This window comes from Pan paniscus, chromosome 2 (assembly GCF_029289425.2).
Source record: "Pan paniscus chromosome 2, NHGRI_mPanPan1-v2.0_pri, whole genome shotgun sequence".
Taxonomy (NCBI): domain Eukaryota; kingdom Metazoa; phylum Chordata; class Mammalia; order Primates; family Hominidae; genus Pan; species Pan paniscus.
Window position 1 is genome coordinate 31,585,258 of NC_085926.1, and position 18,472 is coordinate 31,603,729.

At 35.7% G+C, this 18,472-nt stretch overlaps 1 protein-coding gene across 2 annotated transcripts in view; it reads left to right on the plus strand.

Moving 5' to 3' along the window:
• STT3B (STT3 oligosaccharyltransferase complex catalytic subunit B) overlaps positions 1–18,472 on the plus strand; it is a 108,896-nt gene that overhangs the window by 77,496 nt on the left and 12,928 nt on the right. For both annotated transcript variants that reach the window (XM_063602228.1, XM_014344184.6), the window contains exons 6-10: positions 10,685–10,783; positions 12,497–12,643; positions 13,508–13,556; positions 15,292–15,446; positions 17,707–17,918. In XM_063602228.1, the coding sequence (XP_063458298.1) occupies positions 10,685–10,783; positions 12,497–12,643; positions 13,508–13,556; positions 15,292–15,446; positions 17,707–17,918 (662 nt within the window). The remainder of the gene's footprint in view (positions 1–10,684; positions 10,784–12,496; positions 12,644–13,507; positions 13,557–15,291; positions 15,447–17,706; positions 17,919–18,472) is intronic.

An 18,472-nucleotide genomic window follows, 5' to 3' on the forward strand; every position in this document is an offset into this window, starting at 1 on the left:
TTGCATGTAAAAAATCCAGCATTAAAAAAAGAAAAATTCCCGGATACAAGGGCTGGAAGCTCTGGAGTTTATTTTGTCTAATTCTACCATACTACTGAGGAAATTAAAGCAAATTTCACTCACCATACATTTATTAAGTGTTGAAAAAATAAATACTGTTTTGTGCTAGCCATTATGATACAAAGATGAATAAAAACCTTCCTGTAAGGAGTGTATATTATACAGTGTAATCAATTTAATAGCATATGATCAAAATGGAAATAGGGAAAAATTTGTGAAAATCAGTTTGGACTTTAACCATGTTCTTTTAAAAGTTTTGGAGATAAGTCTTGATCTTGAGAAGAAAGAATAGTACAGAAGCAGACTTAGAATTTGTGGTAATGTAACCATAAATAAAAGGTGCCATGACATTGAGGGTAAGAGTACATACTCCAGAGCCAATCTACCAGGGTTCAATTCTTGCTCCCTTACTACCGTGTAACTTTGGACAAATTAATGTCCTTTGATGTCCTTAGGCCTTAATGTCCTCATGGGTCAAATAAAGATAATAATAGTTACCTTACAGATTGTTAAGGATTAATGAGTTACAGGTTAATATATGAAAGGTGCTTAATAATAGATGAACACAAAAAAATACTATTTAAGTGTTTGCTTTTGTTGTTGATGTTAAAGTTATGAAGGAATAGCCAGATAGACAAAAGAGTTCAAGAGGCTAAGAGAGGTGATTACTGTATTAAGACTGAAAGGATAAAACCCCAGTGTGAATCTAAGGAGTGTTCCTTCTTTTTTTTTTTTAAGTGAAAATAAACTTTCACTCAGCTATTTTTGGTTGTGAGAAACATAATGGAGAAATAACACTTGTGTGTTATAAAGTACAAAATAGCAATTAAAATATAACCTGTAATAGGTGTTTTTTTTATAATTTTAAAATTTGATAATAAATGTTGATATGGTTTGGCTGTGTCCCCACCCAAATTTCATCTTGAATTGTAGCTCCCATAATTCCCATGTGTTGTGGGAGGAACCCAGTGGGAGATAATTGAATCATGGGGGTGGTTTATCTCATACTGTTCTCATGGTGGTGAGTAAGTCTCACAAGATCTGATGGTTTTATAAGGGGAAATCCTTTTCTCTTGGTTTTCATTTCTCTCTTGCCTGCTGCCATGTAAGATGTGCCTTTCACCTTCTGCCAAGATTGTGAGGCCTCCCAGCCACGTGGAACTGTGAATCCATTAAACCTCTTTTTCTTTATAAATTACCCAGTTTCAGGTATGTCTTTATCAGCAGCATGAGAACAGACTAATACAGTAAATTGGTACTGGTAGAGTGGAAGGCTGCTGAAAAGATACCCGAAAATGTGGAAGCACCTTTGGAACTGGGTAACAGACAGATAGATATTGGAACAGTTAAAGGGCTCAGGAGAAGGCAGGAAAATGTGGGAAAGTTTGGAACTTCCTAGAGACTTTTTGAGTGGCTTTGACCAAAATGCTCATAATGATATGGACAATGAAATCTAGGCTGAGATGGTCTCAAATGGAGATGAGGAACTTTTTGGGAAATGGAGTAAAGGTGACTCTTGGTATGTTTTAACAAAGAGATGGGTGGCATTTTGCCCCTGCCCTAGAGATTTGTGGAACTTTGAAATCGAGGTAGATGATTTAGGCTATCTGGTGGAAGAAATTTTTAAGCAGCAAAGCATTCAAAAGGTGACTTGGGTACTGTTAAAAAGCATTCCGTTTTTAAAAGGGAAACAGAGCATAGAAGTTTGGGAAGTTTGCAGCCTGACAATGCAATAGAAAAGCAAAACCCATTCTCTGAGGAGAAATTGAAGCAGGCTGCAGACATATGTGTAAGTAACAAAGAGCCAACTGTTAATGCCAAGACAGTGGAGGAAATGTCTCCAGGGCATGTCAGAGACCTTTGCGGCAGCCCCTCCCATCATAGGTCCAGAGGCCTAAAGGAAAACATGGTTTCATGGGCCAGGTCCAGGACCCTCCCTGCTGAGTTTTGCCTAGGGACTTGGTGCCCTGTGTCCCACCTGCTCTAGCCATGGCTAAAAGGGGTTAAGGTACAGTTCAGACAATGGCTTCAGAGGTTGCAACCCCTAAGTCTCAGCAGCCTCCACATGGTGTTGAGCTTGCAGGTGCACAGAAGTCAAGAATTGAGGTTTGGGAGCCTCCACCTAGATTTCAAAGAACGTATGGAAATGCCTGGATGTCCAGGCAGAAGTTTGCTGGAGAGGTGGGGCCCTCAAAGAGAACCTTTGCTAGGGCAGTGTGGAAGGGAAATGTGGGCTTGAAGCCCCCAGACAAAGTCCCCACTGGGGCACTGCCAAGTGGAGCTGTGAGAAGAGAGCTACCGTCTTCCAGACCTCAGAATGGTAGATTCACTGACAGCTTGCACCATGCGCCTAGAAAAGCTGCAGACACTGAATGCTAGCCCATGAAAGCAACCAGGAGGGAGGCCGTACCCTGTAAAGCCACAGGGGCAGAGCTGCCCAAGACCATGGAAACCCACCTCTTGTATCAGCGTGACCTGGATGTGAGACATGGAGTCAAGGGAGATCATTTTGGAGCTTTAAGATTTGACTGCCCTGCTGGATTTTGGACTTGCCTGGGACCTTCAGCGCCTTTATTTTGGCCCATTTCTCCCATTTGGGCTGGGTGTATTTATCAAGTGCCTGTACCCCCATTGTATCTAGGAAGTAACTAACTTGCTTTTGATTTTACAGGCTCATAGGCAGAAGGGACTTGCCTTGTCTTGGATGAGACTTTGGACTGTGGGTTTTTGTGTTAATGCTGGAATGAGTTAAGACTTGGGACTATTGGGAGACTATTGGGAAGGCATGATTGGTTTTGAAATGTGAGGACATGAGATTTGGGAGGTGCCGGGGCAGAATGTATGGTTTGGCTGTGTCCCCACCCAAATCTCATCTTGAATTGTAGTTCTCATAATTTCCACATGTTGTGGGAGAGACCCGGTGGGAAATGATGCATGGGAGTGGTTTTCCCCATACTGTTCTCCTGGTGGTGCATAATAACTCTCACAAGATCTGATGGTTTTGTAAGGGGAAACTCCTTTCGCTTGGTTTTCATTTCTCTCTTGCATGCCACCTTGATTGTGAGGCCTCCTCAGCCACATGGAACTGTGAGCATTAAACCTCTTTTTCTTTATAAATTGCCTAGTCTCAGGTATGTCTTTATCAGCAGTGTGAGAACAGACTGATCCAAGTGTTATATAATTGAATAAATGTATATAGTTGAAAAAGTCAAATACTACAGGGTTTATAGCAAATAAAATGTTGATTTCCTGTTTTTTGTTGTTTTTTGGGGGTTGTTGTTGTTGTTTGTAGAAATGGTAGGGGGATCTCATTAAGTTGCCCAGGGTGGTCTTGAACTCCTGGGCTCAAGTGGTCCTCCCACCTCCGCCTTCCAAAGTGTTGGGATTACAGGCGTGAATCACTGTGCCCAGCAGCATTTTATTTAATATAGCTACATTTTGTTGCCACAAAATATTTGGGATTACACCCCAGTATTTACAGTGGTATTCAATATGTAATTAAACAAGTAGTTTTGATGGTTTTGATCCTAAGGTATTGAAAACAATAAGAGGCTGTACAGTTTTATGTTTGTGGCAGATAAAGTTTTATCAAGACAAGATTCCATCTTCTACAGATGGAATATTATTGTTTGCATTAATTGTTTTGCCTTTACTGTTTATTGTACCTTCAAGGTAAGTGAGCCAAGAGCAGACAGGCAAACAGGGGACTACAATAACTACACTCCTCCGCCCCCATTTTTTCCATAGGTTTTCATTTAAAATTAGAAGTTTCAGTGTTGATTACATAAAGTGAGTTTTCAAGATGAGTGTTGTAACAGGCACTGAAGCTAGTTATTGGGGGAAAGAGATGGGATTTTCCTTAGATCAGTTTACAATATTTATGGATCTTCTTTGCAGCTTTGCCAGTGGATATTTTAGAGGTTATTGGGGTTGGGGGAAACTGAAAGTTCAAACACAAAGGGAAGATGGTATTGCTTGCACCACCTATGCTGCTAATATGACTCATTGTGTAGTTCACAAGGATTAGTCCTCCAGTATCTCCTTATATTAAAACTCAGGATATTTAGAGCAAGGATCTCACCTGTGTTGTAGCAGTTATCATTGGCCTGATCAAAAAGGCTTTCAGTGAATAGCAACAGTCTTCATGTTCTACAGGCCAACCATTATCTAGAAGAATAGACCTGAGTGAGATTTCCTTTAAAGGTCTATTCTTCTCATTGAGAAATGTGTGTTTCATAGTCCAGAAGAATTAACTCCTGCATAGAAGTAGTTATGGATTCTTCATGGTATCAGTTAAATGAATTTAGGAGCCTACTACAGTAGTAGTCGATAATAAAGAAAAGGATGTGTTGGCCAGGTGCAGTGGCTCACGCCTGTAATCCCAGCACTTTGGGAGGCTGAGTTGGGTGGATCACGAGGTCAAGAGATCGAGACTATCCTGGCCAACATGGTGAAACCCCATCTCTACTAAAAATACAAAAATTAGCTGGGCTTGGTGGCACGCACCTGTAGTCCCAGCTACTCAGGAGGCCGAGGCAGGAGAGTTGCTTGAACCTGGGAGGCGGAGGTCGCAGTGAGCCGAGATCATGCCACTGCACTCCAGCCTGGCGACAGAAAAAGACTCTGTCTCAAGAAAAGAAAGAAAAGGATGTGTTAAGAAGAACCAAAACGTTTTTAGTGGTAACATGACTTGTGGTAACAGGATTTGTGATTTCCTGTAGTTTAAATCTTTTTTTATTTTGTGTTTGTTTTACTCTCTTCTTTATGAGTGAATTAAATTTGCTGGTATTCGTCTTTTACCGCTTCTTGATATGTTAGGTATAGTCACTACTTAGCTCTAGAAGCTACTGAGGATCATTACCTAACACCTCTTAAGTTACATAAAAATTATATATTCCATGAGTTTTTCATAGTCTCCAAACACACCACACATACAGTACCTTTGTAATTTCACTATATTTTAATATTATTTCATTAAACATTGCCAGAATTAAATGAATTGTTCCCACGGGGTAGAACTTAAACCAAGATGTACTTTGTTTAGATTTGTTTTTTCATTTTAGTTATCAGTACAAGATACACTTGCTGAGTTTGTTTTTTTGTTTTTTTGTTTTGTTTTGTTTTGAGACAGAATCTCACTCTGTCACTCAGGCTGGAGTGCAGTGGTGCCATCTCGGTTCACTGCAACCTCTGCCTCCTGGGTTCAAGCAATTCTCCTGCCTCAGCCTCCTGAGTGGCTGGGACTACAGGCATGTGCCACCACACCTGGCTAATTTTTGTATTTTTAGTGGAGATGGGGTTTCACCGTGTTGGGCAGGCTGGTCTTTAACTCCCAAAGTTCTGGGATTACAGGCGTGAACCACCACAGCCGGCCACACTTGCTGTTTTAAAAATGTCGTGATTAAGTATCTCTACTGAAGTGTTTTGAACAAGTAAGTAATTTCTTGCTGCTTTTACAAGTCTGGAGTTTGTAAAATATAAGTTTCAGTGATTCATTCTCAACATAGTTTATAATGAGCATTGTCCTTGGAAAAGAGAAATGATTTTTATCATTATGTATGCCTGTTAAGTTAATCATATATTTCTCTGCAGGTCAAGAAGAATCAGTGTTTTGTGTTTTTTTGTTGTTTTATTCTTTAATCCATGTTTCTTACTATTCTTTACCCTGCATATCTACCAGGGTTCACAGTAACCAAAAGTGATTACAAAGAAATAAAATATCTTTAGTATTCAAAGCCTTCATAAGCCTTTAATCATATTTGTTTATAATAAAGCAAAATTGGTTGGATTTTAAAGTATCTACCCATTGTGTGTGTTTTGGCTAATACTATTTTGGTTGAGAGAGAGCAAAGCAATTCAAAAATGCTAATGTGATTTAACATGGGTTAAAGTTAATGGGAATGTAGTATTTGCATAACCTTTTCTAACTTTATTTACATAAAAATAAGTATAATGATAACTTAAAAGTGTAAAGAGCACTGTCAATGTAAGCTGCAATGCCTTATCAGAGAGAAGGTACTTAAAGATTGCTTTGGGGAACAGCAAACTTCTTCAATACTTAAAATTTCATTTGAATTTGAGTCAGACTTTTCAGTGCCTTTTCTTTTCTGGAATAATTCACTTGAGCACATTAAGTCAAGGACTATGGTATATTTCTTCTCTATATCTGTCTCGTCCCACCCTTGGATATAAAATACTTCCAAGAATGTAGACATCTTTAGGTTCTGTTGAGATTATTACTTATCTGTCCCAGATGAGAGATTTTCTTTGGTTAAGAATAAACAGAATAATAATATATGTGTGTGTATATGTATATACATATCTTTCTAATGGTAATTTTTTGTGGAATTTTTCTCACACATTGGAATTATGATCTCCAGTAATGAATGCCAGTAACTGTGCATCCACAGGATGGCAGTGTGGTAACATTTTCATGATGTAATAAATGATTTACAACACTGTTGGTATCATGTATTTCCTTAGAGCTCACCACTTTGATGGAATGCTTTATTCTTCTAACTTAAAGGGTAAGAAAAGTAGGTTTACATGGATGGATAGAAAATTGTAATAGATGGGTATAGTAGTTTAGTCAGGGTTCTTAAAGAGTTCATTGGAAGGAGAATTGGTAGAGAATGATGGCTATGGGTTTGTCTTGTTGAGGTCTTCTGAAAACACTAGAGAGCAGTACCAGACATTAATTACCTCTTCGATGTCCATGTCAAGAAAAGAAGAGATCTTAAGTTTTATAGAGCCTTTCCCCCACCAAATGTCACATGACCTTTCTTCCTAATATTATGGTTATTTGTTTACATCTCTGATTTTTACCAATTTATCTGACTCTTAGAGGGTAGGATTGATCTTAATGGGATTTTCTGTTTTTAGAATATATTGACCATACTCAAGTTAATGTTTAAATGCATAAATTGAAGAGGTAATTTCTAAACATATATTAGATGCTGTAGTACAAAGTCTGGCAAAAAGCGTATGTTTTCATTTTGCAGTGGAGATTGTGTTTATTTATTTATTTTGAGATGGAGTTTCGCTTTTGTTGCTCAGGCTGGAGTGCAGTGCGATTTCAGCTCACTGCAACCTCCGCCTCCCCAGTTCAAACGATTCTCCTGCCTCAGCCTCCCAAGTAGCTGGGATTACAGGCACGCGCCACCACACCCAGCTAATTTTTGTATTTTCAGTAGAGACGGGGTTTCTCCATGTTGGTCAGGCTGGTCTCGAATTCCCAACCTCAAGTGATCCACCCGCTTCAGCCTCCTAAAGTGCTAGGATTACAGGTGTGAGCCATCATGCCTGGCCTAGATTGTGTTTATTTTTAAGAATTGAGTTACTTCACCATTTCTTTTACTCAGATGTATCTAGTTTCTTATTTTCTATGTCTTAAAATGTAGATTTGTAAATGAGATTTAAATTGAGGTATAGCAATATATGTGTAATTTTACAAATTCAAGCAGAGCAGTCAGTATTAAGCAAGGTATTTGTTGTATTTGACATATTATCTGGCAAGCAATCTTCAACTTTATTTAATGGAAGTACAAGTTGAGTACTCCTAATTTGAAAATCCAAAACTTTCTGAGCACCAATATGATTCTCAAAGGAAATATTCACTGGAGCGTTTCCGGTTTTGCGTTACCAGTTTGGGTATGCTCAACTGTTAAGTATAATGCAAATATTCCAAAAATCCAAAAAACTTCTAGTCCCAAGCATTTTAGATACGGGATATTCAAATTGTGTCTATCCGTGCACTGAAGAGTGTTATGATGTAAAACACATACCTCCAATATGTAAACATCTCAGGATCAGTGATCCAAAAAATGTGAAAAATAGGGACTTGGGTCCAGTTCTCTTAAAAGTAAATGCTTATGTTTGGATTGTTGTAGATACCACGTTTATCAGATTTGTACCATTGGTGCTGGTAAGTGGGTATGAATGAGACTAATTAGGATAGAGGAAGTTTCAAGGTAAAATACTGTTGAAAACTTGTCTGTTTCTATTAGTTTATCTTTAGCATTAACCTATGTTTACCAAATAATACAAATTAAAGTCCCACCTGGGCTTTTTCATTTCCTGCTATTTTCTTTTTCTTGAACTCTCCATCACTCTTATTATTAACTTAAACTCTAGTGCATCTGCTTCTGTATAAAATGTTTTCTACTTTACTAATGATAGTAAATATCTCTGAGAAGTTGCAGGGAAGTGCTGAATTGAGAGTATTATCAGGTCTCCTCTTTTCAAATACACCTGGAAATGAATTTGAGCAAATGTCTAAGAGGAAACTTCATCTATAGTTACCAAACATGATTGCTAAAATTTTTACATTGTCAAGCAAAGTGTGGCTCCATTTGAAGAGAAAGTATGAATATGACTATGAATATGTATTTGTGTACCCATATACCTGCTAGTGATTATTTCTGGAGAATGTGACTTAGAGGGAAATAAATAGGGTGGAAACTTTTTCACTTTTTACTTTAAGACAAAAACAACACCTATTACCTTTGCAATTGAACCAATTATCCATACAGACAGATGCAGATTTGTGGTTACCATGGGCTGGAAATAGGACAGAATGTGGAGTAGTAAGAGCTTAGTGAGTGTAGGGTTTTGTTTTGGGGTAATGAAAATTCTTTAGGACTATAGAGGGGTAGTGGTTGCACAACCTTATGCGTGTACTCAATATCCCTGAATTTGTTCTCTTTTAAATGGTTATGTCATGTGACTTTCACCTCAATTTTTTTAAGAAGGCTTTTTCATTCAGTTTGTATCATTTCTTATATTAAATCTAAATTCTGTGATAGTGTTACAGCATTCAGTGTTTATTTGTACTTAGAAGAAAGAAATCCAGCTTCAGAAGTGATTGTGGTGTTTCAACATAAGTGGACTTAGCTATAATAAAAACATAAATGACATAAGGTTTTCTCAGGCCTAGTCAGTTTCTAGTTGTGCCTTTGTGTGTTCAGTGTTTGTCTAGGATTTGACTTCTCAGCTCTGGATATCTGAAAGGCCTGTTGATCATAGAATCTTAGTTTATAATTGTTGGGAGGGATCTACAAATCTTGTCCAACCCACATTCTATAGTGAGGAAACTGAAGCTTTTGCTGTTAAGTAGTTGTAAGATTACATAGTGATCTTGTTCTCAGTTTTTAATTTTCTTTATACTTTAGTATGCATGGTTCTTTTTTTTTTTCTCTCTCTCTCTTTCCTGCCTCTGTGACTCTCCTTTATCAGGGCTTCAACAGGCTGATTTGTTTAAAAAAATAATTTGTAGACATTTCGGGTCATGTGACGGGGAAATTTTTGTTTAACTTTGATTACATTTGGGTTTGGGTACGTCATAGAGGGTGATTCCATTCCAACATTAATGTGTTTGGAAAGAATGTTATCTGATGGATTATGTCTGTTGTCTTCTAGACATCTGGTCCTCCATTAGCTTGAGGTCAATGGAAACTTTACTTACTTTGGTCCTTCCTATTAAATTTATGAGCTTCTTACTGTCTTCCTAACACTGTGGTCATCTGTTATCATATAGATTGTGAGGCAACTTAATATTTGAACCAGTAGCCCCTAACTTCCTTCTCTAGATGGGTTTCTTTTAAAAGCAAATCAATATTCTTTCTCATCTAAGTTGGGTGAGGAGGAAAGTGTGTAGTACACTATGCTACACAGTATATAGGATACACAAATACGTGTATTCCTAAATATACCCCAATCTTTGTTTTTGATAGAGTAGTTTATTTGCCAAAAACTATTAAATGATGTATAATCTGTATAAATGGGGTAGTTTTTACGTTAACTTATTTCAGATGGGCTTTATTTCTACTGAATTTTTAGTTTCAGTGACTTCAAATACTTTCTCTCTAATCAATTGCGTAACAGTGGTCTGTGAATATAAAGCAAGTATTTGACACAAATTGTAAATCCCTCCCCAGTTTCCTTGTCCATTTAGATTGACAAACTTAATTTAGATTGACGAGAACACTATAACATACTTAGTGTGAAAAGAAGTGAGTTTCTTTTATTAGATGCTAAATTCAGTAGCTGGTGTGTATAATGGCTTGACTTCTGTGTACTTAGTTCTTTAATTACAGAAAACTTGGTGGAAATATGAATTTATTTAACTCATAGTACTATACAAAGGTATTATGGGATAATAAAAAGGTATGAACTACTTCAGAGCTTTTGAGACAGTAGCAGGTATTCACACATGCTGGCAGTGGTGATGAGTATTAAGTCATGTGTATTTTGGATTAATGCCAATAGGACTGGTATTTACTTAATTTTATGTATATATTACTTAGCTTCTTGAGTCATATGAATGATTACTAATGGTAGATCAAAACAAACTTGATTCCATTTCTGGGAAAGGAATGCAACACAAGTCTCACAAACTGTTGTAATGATCTGCAAAATATAGTACTTAGTATTTTTTAAAAATGGATAGAATATTCAGAATCTGTAACATACGGTTAACAAATGTACATCTAATAAAAGTCATTTCAAGATTCTGTTCTTAAATTCAGTTAATACTTTGCTAAAAACAGGATTTACATATACATTTATGTTTTAGGTACTTAATGGTAGTAGTAAATTATCCTTGTTTCCTATTTTGTCTTTATAGCATATAGCACTTTCTACATTGTGGGTTTAATATTATCAATGCAGATACCTTTTGTGGGATTCCAGCCAATCAGAACAAGTGAACACATGGCAGCTGCAGGTATGAAAAATATATATTTTCCTTCTTCTAAAGAATATGTGGACGTGTGATTGGCAGTCTTCCAAGAGATGACAGTTTTTGATCATTTTGGTTGTTGCAATGACAACCAAAGTAATCTGACTCACAATTATGGGAAATCTGTGATTTTATCAGAGATTCTCATTGCAAGGTTCATGACCCATTGGAAGTCTGTGGGTAGTTATTTTATTTGTAACATCTGTACACTGATACTATATAGATAGCAATATATAACTTTCAGAGGTGGTGTTTCTATAGAGTTTATTATCAGATTCTCAGTGGAGTCTGAATTAATCTCCATCTTCCCAGAATAGTTAAGAATCACTATCTTACTGTTATATAGCACTTTAAAATTTATGAAATGCTTTTACTTAGATTTCTGAATGGATGTTGTCACTTTACCAAGTAGTAATTTGAGACGCAGAGAGATGTATATTTAGTGTTGTGTACACAATAATGAATAGAATGTCTATGTAGATACGCAGTCACCTGTCTTTACACGTATGCGTTACAACATTTCCTAAACTCTAAATCTTTGATAATACTTACTTAACCATTGTAAAATGGACTTTTAAAAACAACCCTTAAAATTGAATTTATTTTTAAAAATTAATGTTCTAGATGCTTGAGGATTCTTACATCCTCTTTGTTTAAAGTTTTATGTTTAATGTTTTTGTATCATGTTTTGTACTTTTTGAGAATCCGTTTTTGCAACTACTCCTTTAGTTTTGTATATCTTAGCACTCACCTTTATATTTACTAATGTAGGGGAGAAAAGATTGTTCTCTCTAACAAAAGACAGATTAACAAGAGAAAAGCATAAATTTTACATGACACAAGAGTCTTCAGAAGTGAAAATTTTAAAAAGGCAGGGAAACTGTATTTTTATGCTTAGGTTTGATGAAGAGTGGACAGTCATGTAGAAATAAGATTGGACAAAGAGAAGTACGATCTAATGGCAACAGACTGGGAAGAACTTAAGGCCTATTTGTTCATATTCTTCTTGGTGTCTCTGTGTCTTCATCTTTTCCTCTGGGTATTAGAAGGACCCCTCTGGAATGAGGATCTTATAACCTACTTACAGGAAGGTCAGAGAATTATTTTATGACCTGCCTCAGGGGAGAACAAACAGAAAAGATGAGAGAGACTTCCCAGTTTTTGCTGGTTTCTCAAATGCCAAGATGCCATAATTTGGCATGAGCCCTGATACAAATTTAGAATCTTGTCTAAATGTGTAATTAAGGTCACATCTTATTAGTTATAAATAGTAACTGTATATCAAGATTATCCTGATCCTAAGTCTTTGTATCCTTCAGCAAAACAAATCGGAGAATTGTTTTTCAGTGATTTTGAAAAATTACTTCCCTCCACCCCAGAAAACCCCCCTAAAATATAGAGGAAAGAGAGGAACTTAATGTGTTAAATAGGCTTGTTATTCAAATGGGATTTTTTTTCCCCTTTGGTCTGGTACATGTGTGAGGAGTCTGATCATTTAGGGAAAAAAAAAAAGTCACAGAATTTTTTGGATGTATTAATTAGGCAACTGTCATTTGACAAAGGAAATGTTGGCTAGATTAAATAACTAGTCTTTGATATGAATGGTGCAGGACATTCTAAGAAGCTCTTTCAAATGAAAGTTTTTAAATGACCTTGGAAAACTGCTTTGTTGATTATATGACCCTTTTCTTTAATTAGGTGTCTTTGCATTGCTGCAAGCTTATGCTTTCTTGCAGTATCTGAGAGACCGATTAACAAAACAAGAGTTCCAGACCCTTTTCTTTTTGGGTGTATCACTAGCTGCAGGTGCTGTGTTCCTTAGTGTCATCTATTTGACTTATACAGGTACGTGTTATCACCTGTAGGATGTGAATATTGTCTCTACAAACAATATAAGAAAAATAGCCAAAGTTTCTAAAATCTGAATAACAGCATGACTACAAAGTGATTTTTTCCTTTCTTTTTTTTTTGAATAGTATATTTTAATTTTGTGGCATCAAGCTGTGATAAATCTACTTTTAAGCATCCTTCTCTTGCTGGATGAATAGGCCCAAACTATAAAAAGAAAAAAAAAAATCAGAGCTTCTGTTATTTACCTGTTATATGCTCACCTTCTCTTGCATGCACACACACTCCCTCTTTCTCCCCTACTTTTCAGCAGTTTACTAACAGAATCAGTTTCAGTCTGCTTCTGGATTCTAAGTTACCCTCTAACCTTTATTTACCAGTCCTTAGAAACAAATTGAATTCTTTCTAAATTTATTCTGTCAAATTAATGTAAAAGCCGTGAGTGTTTAAAATCATCTTTGAATTTATCTGGTGGGATATGGCATACTGGACTAGATCATTTAGAAACTCCCTTTCCCCTGCCCCCCCTTTATTTTATTTTTTTTAAATGATCTGGTCTTGTTTAATGCCTTAGCCTTATTAGTCAACTAAAAGCTTAAGAGAATTGGAAAACTTTCTACAACTTTATCTCAAATGTGTTTCTCTGGAAGTGGGTTCTCCATGGATATTGTTTTTATTTGATCACTACCTTATTTTTTCTCACTGCCAACTGTCTGAAATAGGTTGACACCTATAAATGAAAACTGAAATTCTTTGAACATTAGTTTGTCTGTCTATAATTAGCAATAAACATAAAGGCAATAAAAGATTTACAGAATAATAAAAAGGCAGATTAATTTCATCCGTGTTTTTCCTTCCAAGGTTACATTGCACCATGGAGTGGCAGGTTTTACTCATTGTGGGATACTGGGTAAGTGCAGTTACATTATTTGGCATCATATTTATTGAAATACTGCTTTTCCTTTGTTTTTATCTGTTTTGTCAGTGTTTCACTCAGTTCTTGGGCAACACTTCTAAGTACCAAAGATGCTAGTTTAGTAAATGTTAAATTCCTTGTACTTTATCTTGTTATGATACCTGTTCTGAATGCATCTTTAGTATGAAATGTACGTTGTGTATTACTGTTCTGCATGGGCAACTCCTTGTTTCCGTTTTGTTTGTAAGAATATTTAGGTTACCTTTGTGCAATTTAAAGATTGATTTGTCTTTTACCTAACATATAACATTTTCATCTTCAGTAATAATTTTTTATTCTTAAGAATTCTTAAGGATACTATGTTATAATTTAATTGCCATAGATAGGAAGAAAATTTAATTTTTTCTAATACCATCTGATCTAAGTTTTTTTGTTTTTTTAAATCTGTGAAACACAAGAGAATATATATCTGTTGTGGTTTTTTTTTTAGAGTGCTGTTATAAAATGAGTTAATACATTTGGTTTTGAATTAGACTAGTTCAATAAAACTTTTTTTCTCTAAAATGTTTTCCTGGAGATTAGAAAATATCTATTGATTATAATTTATGCCCCTCCTCTGTTCCTGCTGTTCTGTCTTGTTACTCCCCAGGTGGCTCAATAAAAAACAATTTATTGAACAGACATGCTTTCTGATGTGATACCAGAAGGACTTGTGTCCAGGTCTAATTAAAGGACATGAGCAAATTATGCATGAATGACTGGAACTAACAATTAGACACATACTTCAAGAGTCAGCCTGTGGATCACTAACGAATTTGAAGGATAACCCAAGTTGTAGACTGTTATTCTGCTTAGGTTAAATTACTAGGTTAACTTGTGCAGTTATATTATAAAGTAATAATATAACTGTAAAATAAATTATACAGTTATATATAACTGTAAAATAAATTATGCAGTTATATATAACTGTAAAGTAAAATTGTAATATTATAATATAACTTGTGCAGTTATATTATAAAGTAGTCAATTAATTGACTACGTTAGAATCTCAGGGTGTTTCAGTAATAATTTTTTCAGTCCTTTACATTTCCTTCACCTGTCTCCATGCCAGCTTCATGTCAAGCAAGGCATTATCATTGTGTAAGGTGTAATTATTGGGTAAAGTATTTCTGCTACAGGTTGAGTATTCAAAATCTGAAACGCTCTAAAATCATGAACTTGTTGAGCACCAACATGATGCTAAAAGGAAATGCTTATTGAAGCATTTCAGAATTTCAGATTAGAGATGCTGAACTGGTAAGTATAATGCAAATATTCTAAAATCTGAAACACTGCTGGTTCTAAGCATTTCAGATAAAGGATATTCAGTCTGTAGTAATAATTCCAAAAGGTAATGAGACTCGTTGATGCAAACATGAAAAATGCTGACTTAAACTACGGAACAAATTGCCAGTTGAACAGAGATTTCTGTATTGGAATTCAGAGCCAACATTCTCATGTCTGGATCTAGATAATTCTCTGAATTTTACAGAGGGCATACTAGTTTTAGTTTTACCAGTGTAGACCAAACAGAAACTATCCAGTTTAACTGGTTACCTTGGAAGGTATATTTAAATAAGAAGGGGTAGGGAGTAGGTACCATTTCTACAAACAAACAAGATTTCTTCATCTAAAAGGAACTCCTGTTTTATCACTTAATTGTAAACAATATTAACTTTTTTAATACCAGGTATGCAAAAATACACATTCCAATTATTGCATCAGTGTCTGAGCATCAACCTACGACTTGGGTGTCTTTCTTCTTTGATCTACATATTCTTGTATGTACCTTCCCAGCAGGCCTTTGGTTCTGCATCAAAAATATCAACGATGAAAGAGTATTTGGTAAGAGAGGTTTTTAATGAATACTTTGATATGGAATAGTTATTTTTCTTTTTGAGATTATTTACTTTAAATTTTTGTTTTTCTATGTTTGACTCTATATATTCAAGATAAATTTTCTCCCTTATTTTGCATAGGTGCTTAACCAAGAAAAATTCACTGAGAGGCTGGGCATGGTGGCACACGCCTGTAATCCCAGCACTTTGGGAGGCCGAGGCGGGCGGATCACCTGAGGTCAGGAGTTCGAGACCAGCCTGGCCAACATGGTGAAACCTTGTCTCTACTAAAAATACAAAAATTAGCCGAACATGATGGTGCATGCCTGTAATCCCAGCTACTCAGGAGGCTGAGGCAGGAGAATTGCTTGAACCTGGGAGGCGGAGGTTGCAGTGAGTCAAGATCAAGCCACTGCACTCCACCCTGGGAATCAGAGTGAGACTCTGTCTCAAAAAAAAAAAAAGAAAGAAAAAAATTCATTGAATTTGTATTAAGTATTTTGATTGTTTTAATTTAGGACTAGTATATTGTGGTTTCTGAGAGGTTAATGTTATAGTTTGTGTTTGAGAATTGAAAATTTTAACTTTGTTGACAATAGCCTTGACTTTGTTTTCTGAGTAAAATTTTATTTAAGTAGGAAGAAGTTTTTAGGGACATTCATCTTCCAGATTTCAGAGCAAAGACCATTTTATAGTGGAATAAGGATCACCTTTCACTAAACATCCTCTTCGTTGATAGATTTGTATATTTCCAACTAATAAGACTTGAAATACAAAATATTTAAATGCCAAGTATTTAGGGTTCTATATTTCTAATATAAGTGGACAAAATAAGCAGATATCATAGGCTTCTACATGATTTAATCACACATGAAATATGCTGTGGTTGTTTTGTATGAGATAAAAACTGAAACTGAGAAAAACTTTATCACGTGCACAGGATCACACCAGTTGGTAAGTAATTTGTAGTGCTAGAAACTTGTACAATTATAGGATCTGGACCATGAGTGACACATGAATCAGGAAAGAAAGAACAGCACCTGTAGGGGTTCAGTTTAAAGGATTGCACACTCATTCTTCTCTAGGTTAGTGGATCCTGGATGAGGCCCTGTTAATACTGCATCATTCAAGAAGATTTAACTTAAACCTCATGACTCAGTAATCCCATTCCTATGTATATATCTAAGAGAAGTGAGTGCATATGTCTACCAGAAGACATGTTTAAGAATGCATTAGTAATTTTATCTACAGTAACCCGTAATAGTAAATATTCCAAAGTCATCAGCAGTAGCGTGAATAAATTTTTGTATATCTGTAGTGGAATACAACACAACAATCATTAAAGAACAGGATGGGGAAATAAGAGAAGCCAATACAAAAGAGAACATTTTTATGTGGTTACATTCCTGTAAAGTTCAACAATAAGGAATACTAATTCTTTAGAAGTCTAAATAGTGGTTACCTTTTTTGATAGGGGAGGGGGTTGTTATGGACTGAGAAGAGGCATGAGGACATATAAAAATGTTCTATATCATTATGGGTTGTAGTTACACAGGTGTGTATATATACAAATTCATTGAGATACACACTTAAGAATATGATGCGATGTATTTTTTAGTCAGGAAGAAAAATTTAATAAGGTAGGAGCTCACATGACTCACTGAATTTGTAAAGTTATACATAGCCTTCAGCCAGAAATAGTTAGAGTCTTTTCCTGTGGTTAGCACATTATCCAGAAAGCTCTGGCTATTGGAAATTTGTTTCAAAAATTTTTTCTAAGTTTCTTGGCAGTAACTTTGCAGGTTCCTCCTTTGATTAATAACTTACGTTCTTCTCATCCCGTTTTTGTTTTAAAGCAGGTTTTATGCCAGATATTGGCACTGGCTTTTTATAGATTTTAAATCTATAAATTTATTTTGCCTGGAGATGTCATGCACAAATATGTTTTTATCTGCCAGCTATGGGTTTTTTATGATGTTATTGACAAATAGTGAATTAAGTCTAATTCTTCATAACTAATTAAATTTGAATCATATACATTTTTCTAAACTATGGATGTGTAGGTTTTATTTAGTGAACACTAGTTATAATTTCTAAATGTGGCTAATTAATCAGTTGTTCAGTAGTATCAATTTAGAAACAATTAGATCGTTTGTGAGACATTTATATAATTCCAGGTTGGTTTTATAGTGTGGTTTTAAGTATCTAGTTCAGTTTCCTGGGAACTTTTTCCCTCCAACATATTGTAAGAGAATTTGTCTTTGCAGTTGCTCTATATGCAATCAGTGCTGTCTACTTTGCTGGAGTGATGGTGCGACTGATGTTGACTTTGACTCCAGTCGTGTGTATGCTGTCTGCAATTGCCTTTTCAAATGTTTTTGAGCACTATTTGGGGGATGACATGAAAAGGGAAAATCCACCTGTGGAGGACAGCAGTGATGAGGATGACAAAAGAAACCAAGGAAATTTGTATGATAAGGTGGGGAATCTAAAGTAAGGCCTTTAAATTGTCTATGTCCTTTCTTAATTTTTCCACCACAGTAAGAACTATACATATCAAGAAATGTTATTAAATGATGATTTGGACAAACTGTGACTTTTCTAGTTGGTCTCCACTGTTTGCCTCAAACTATGAATCCTGGTCAGTCCTTTAGCTCAGAGTTAGAAAATAGAATGTAATCAGAGAAGGAATTCTTCTTTTTGGTAATTTGTTATCTAAATACTTAAGATATATACTCTTGTTAATATACCCTTCCATTTTTGAGAGCAAAAACTTGATGCTGTACTAAATTACATAACATTTGGCACTGTAAACCCCTCTGAAACCATGTGGACAGACAGGTGCTTATCCTTGAGGTCCATACTCAGTGCATACTTTCAAAATATTTTGGAAGTGATATTTGGTTGGTTGAACAGTAAAATGAAGGGAGCAAGATGCCTTTTTTAAAACCCTCCAGTTCGTTAGCAATAGGTAACTGGCCAATACAAGGTAATTTATTTTTAATCTATAGTTTCTCAGTTGGTGCAAGTGTG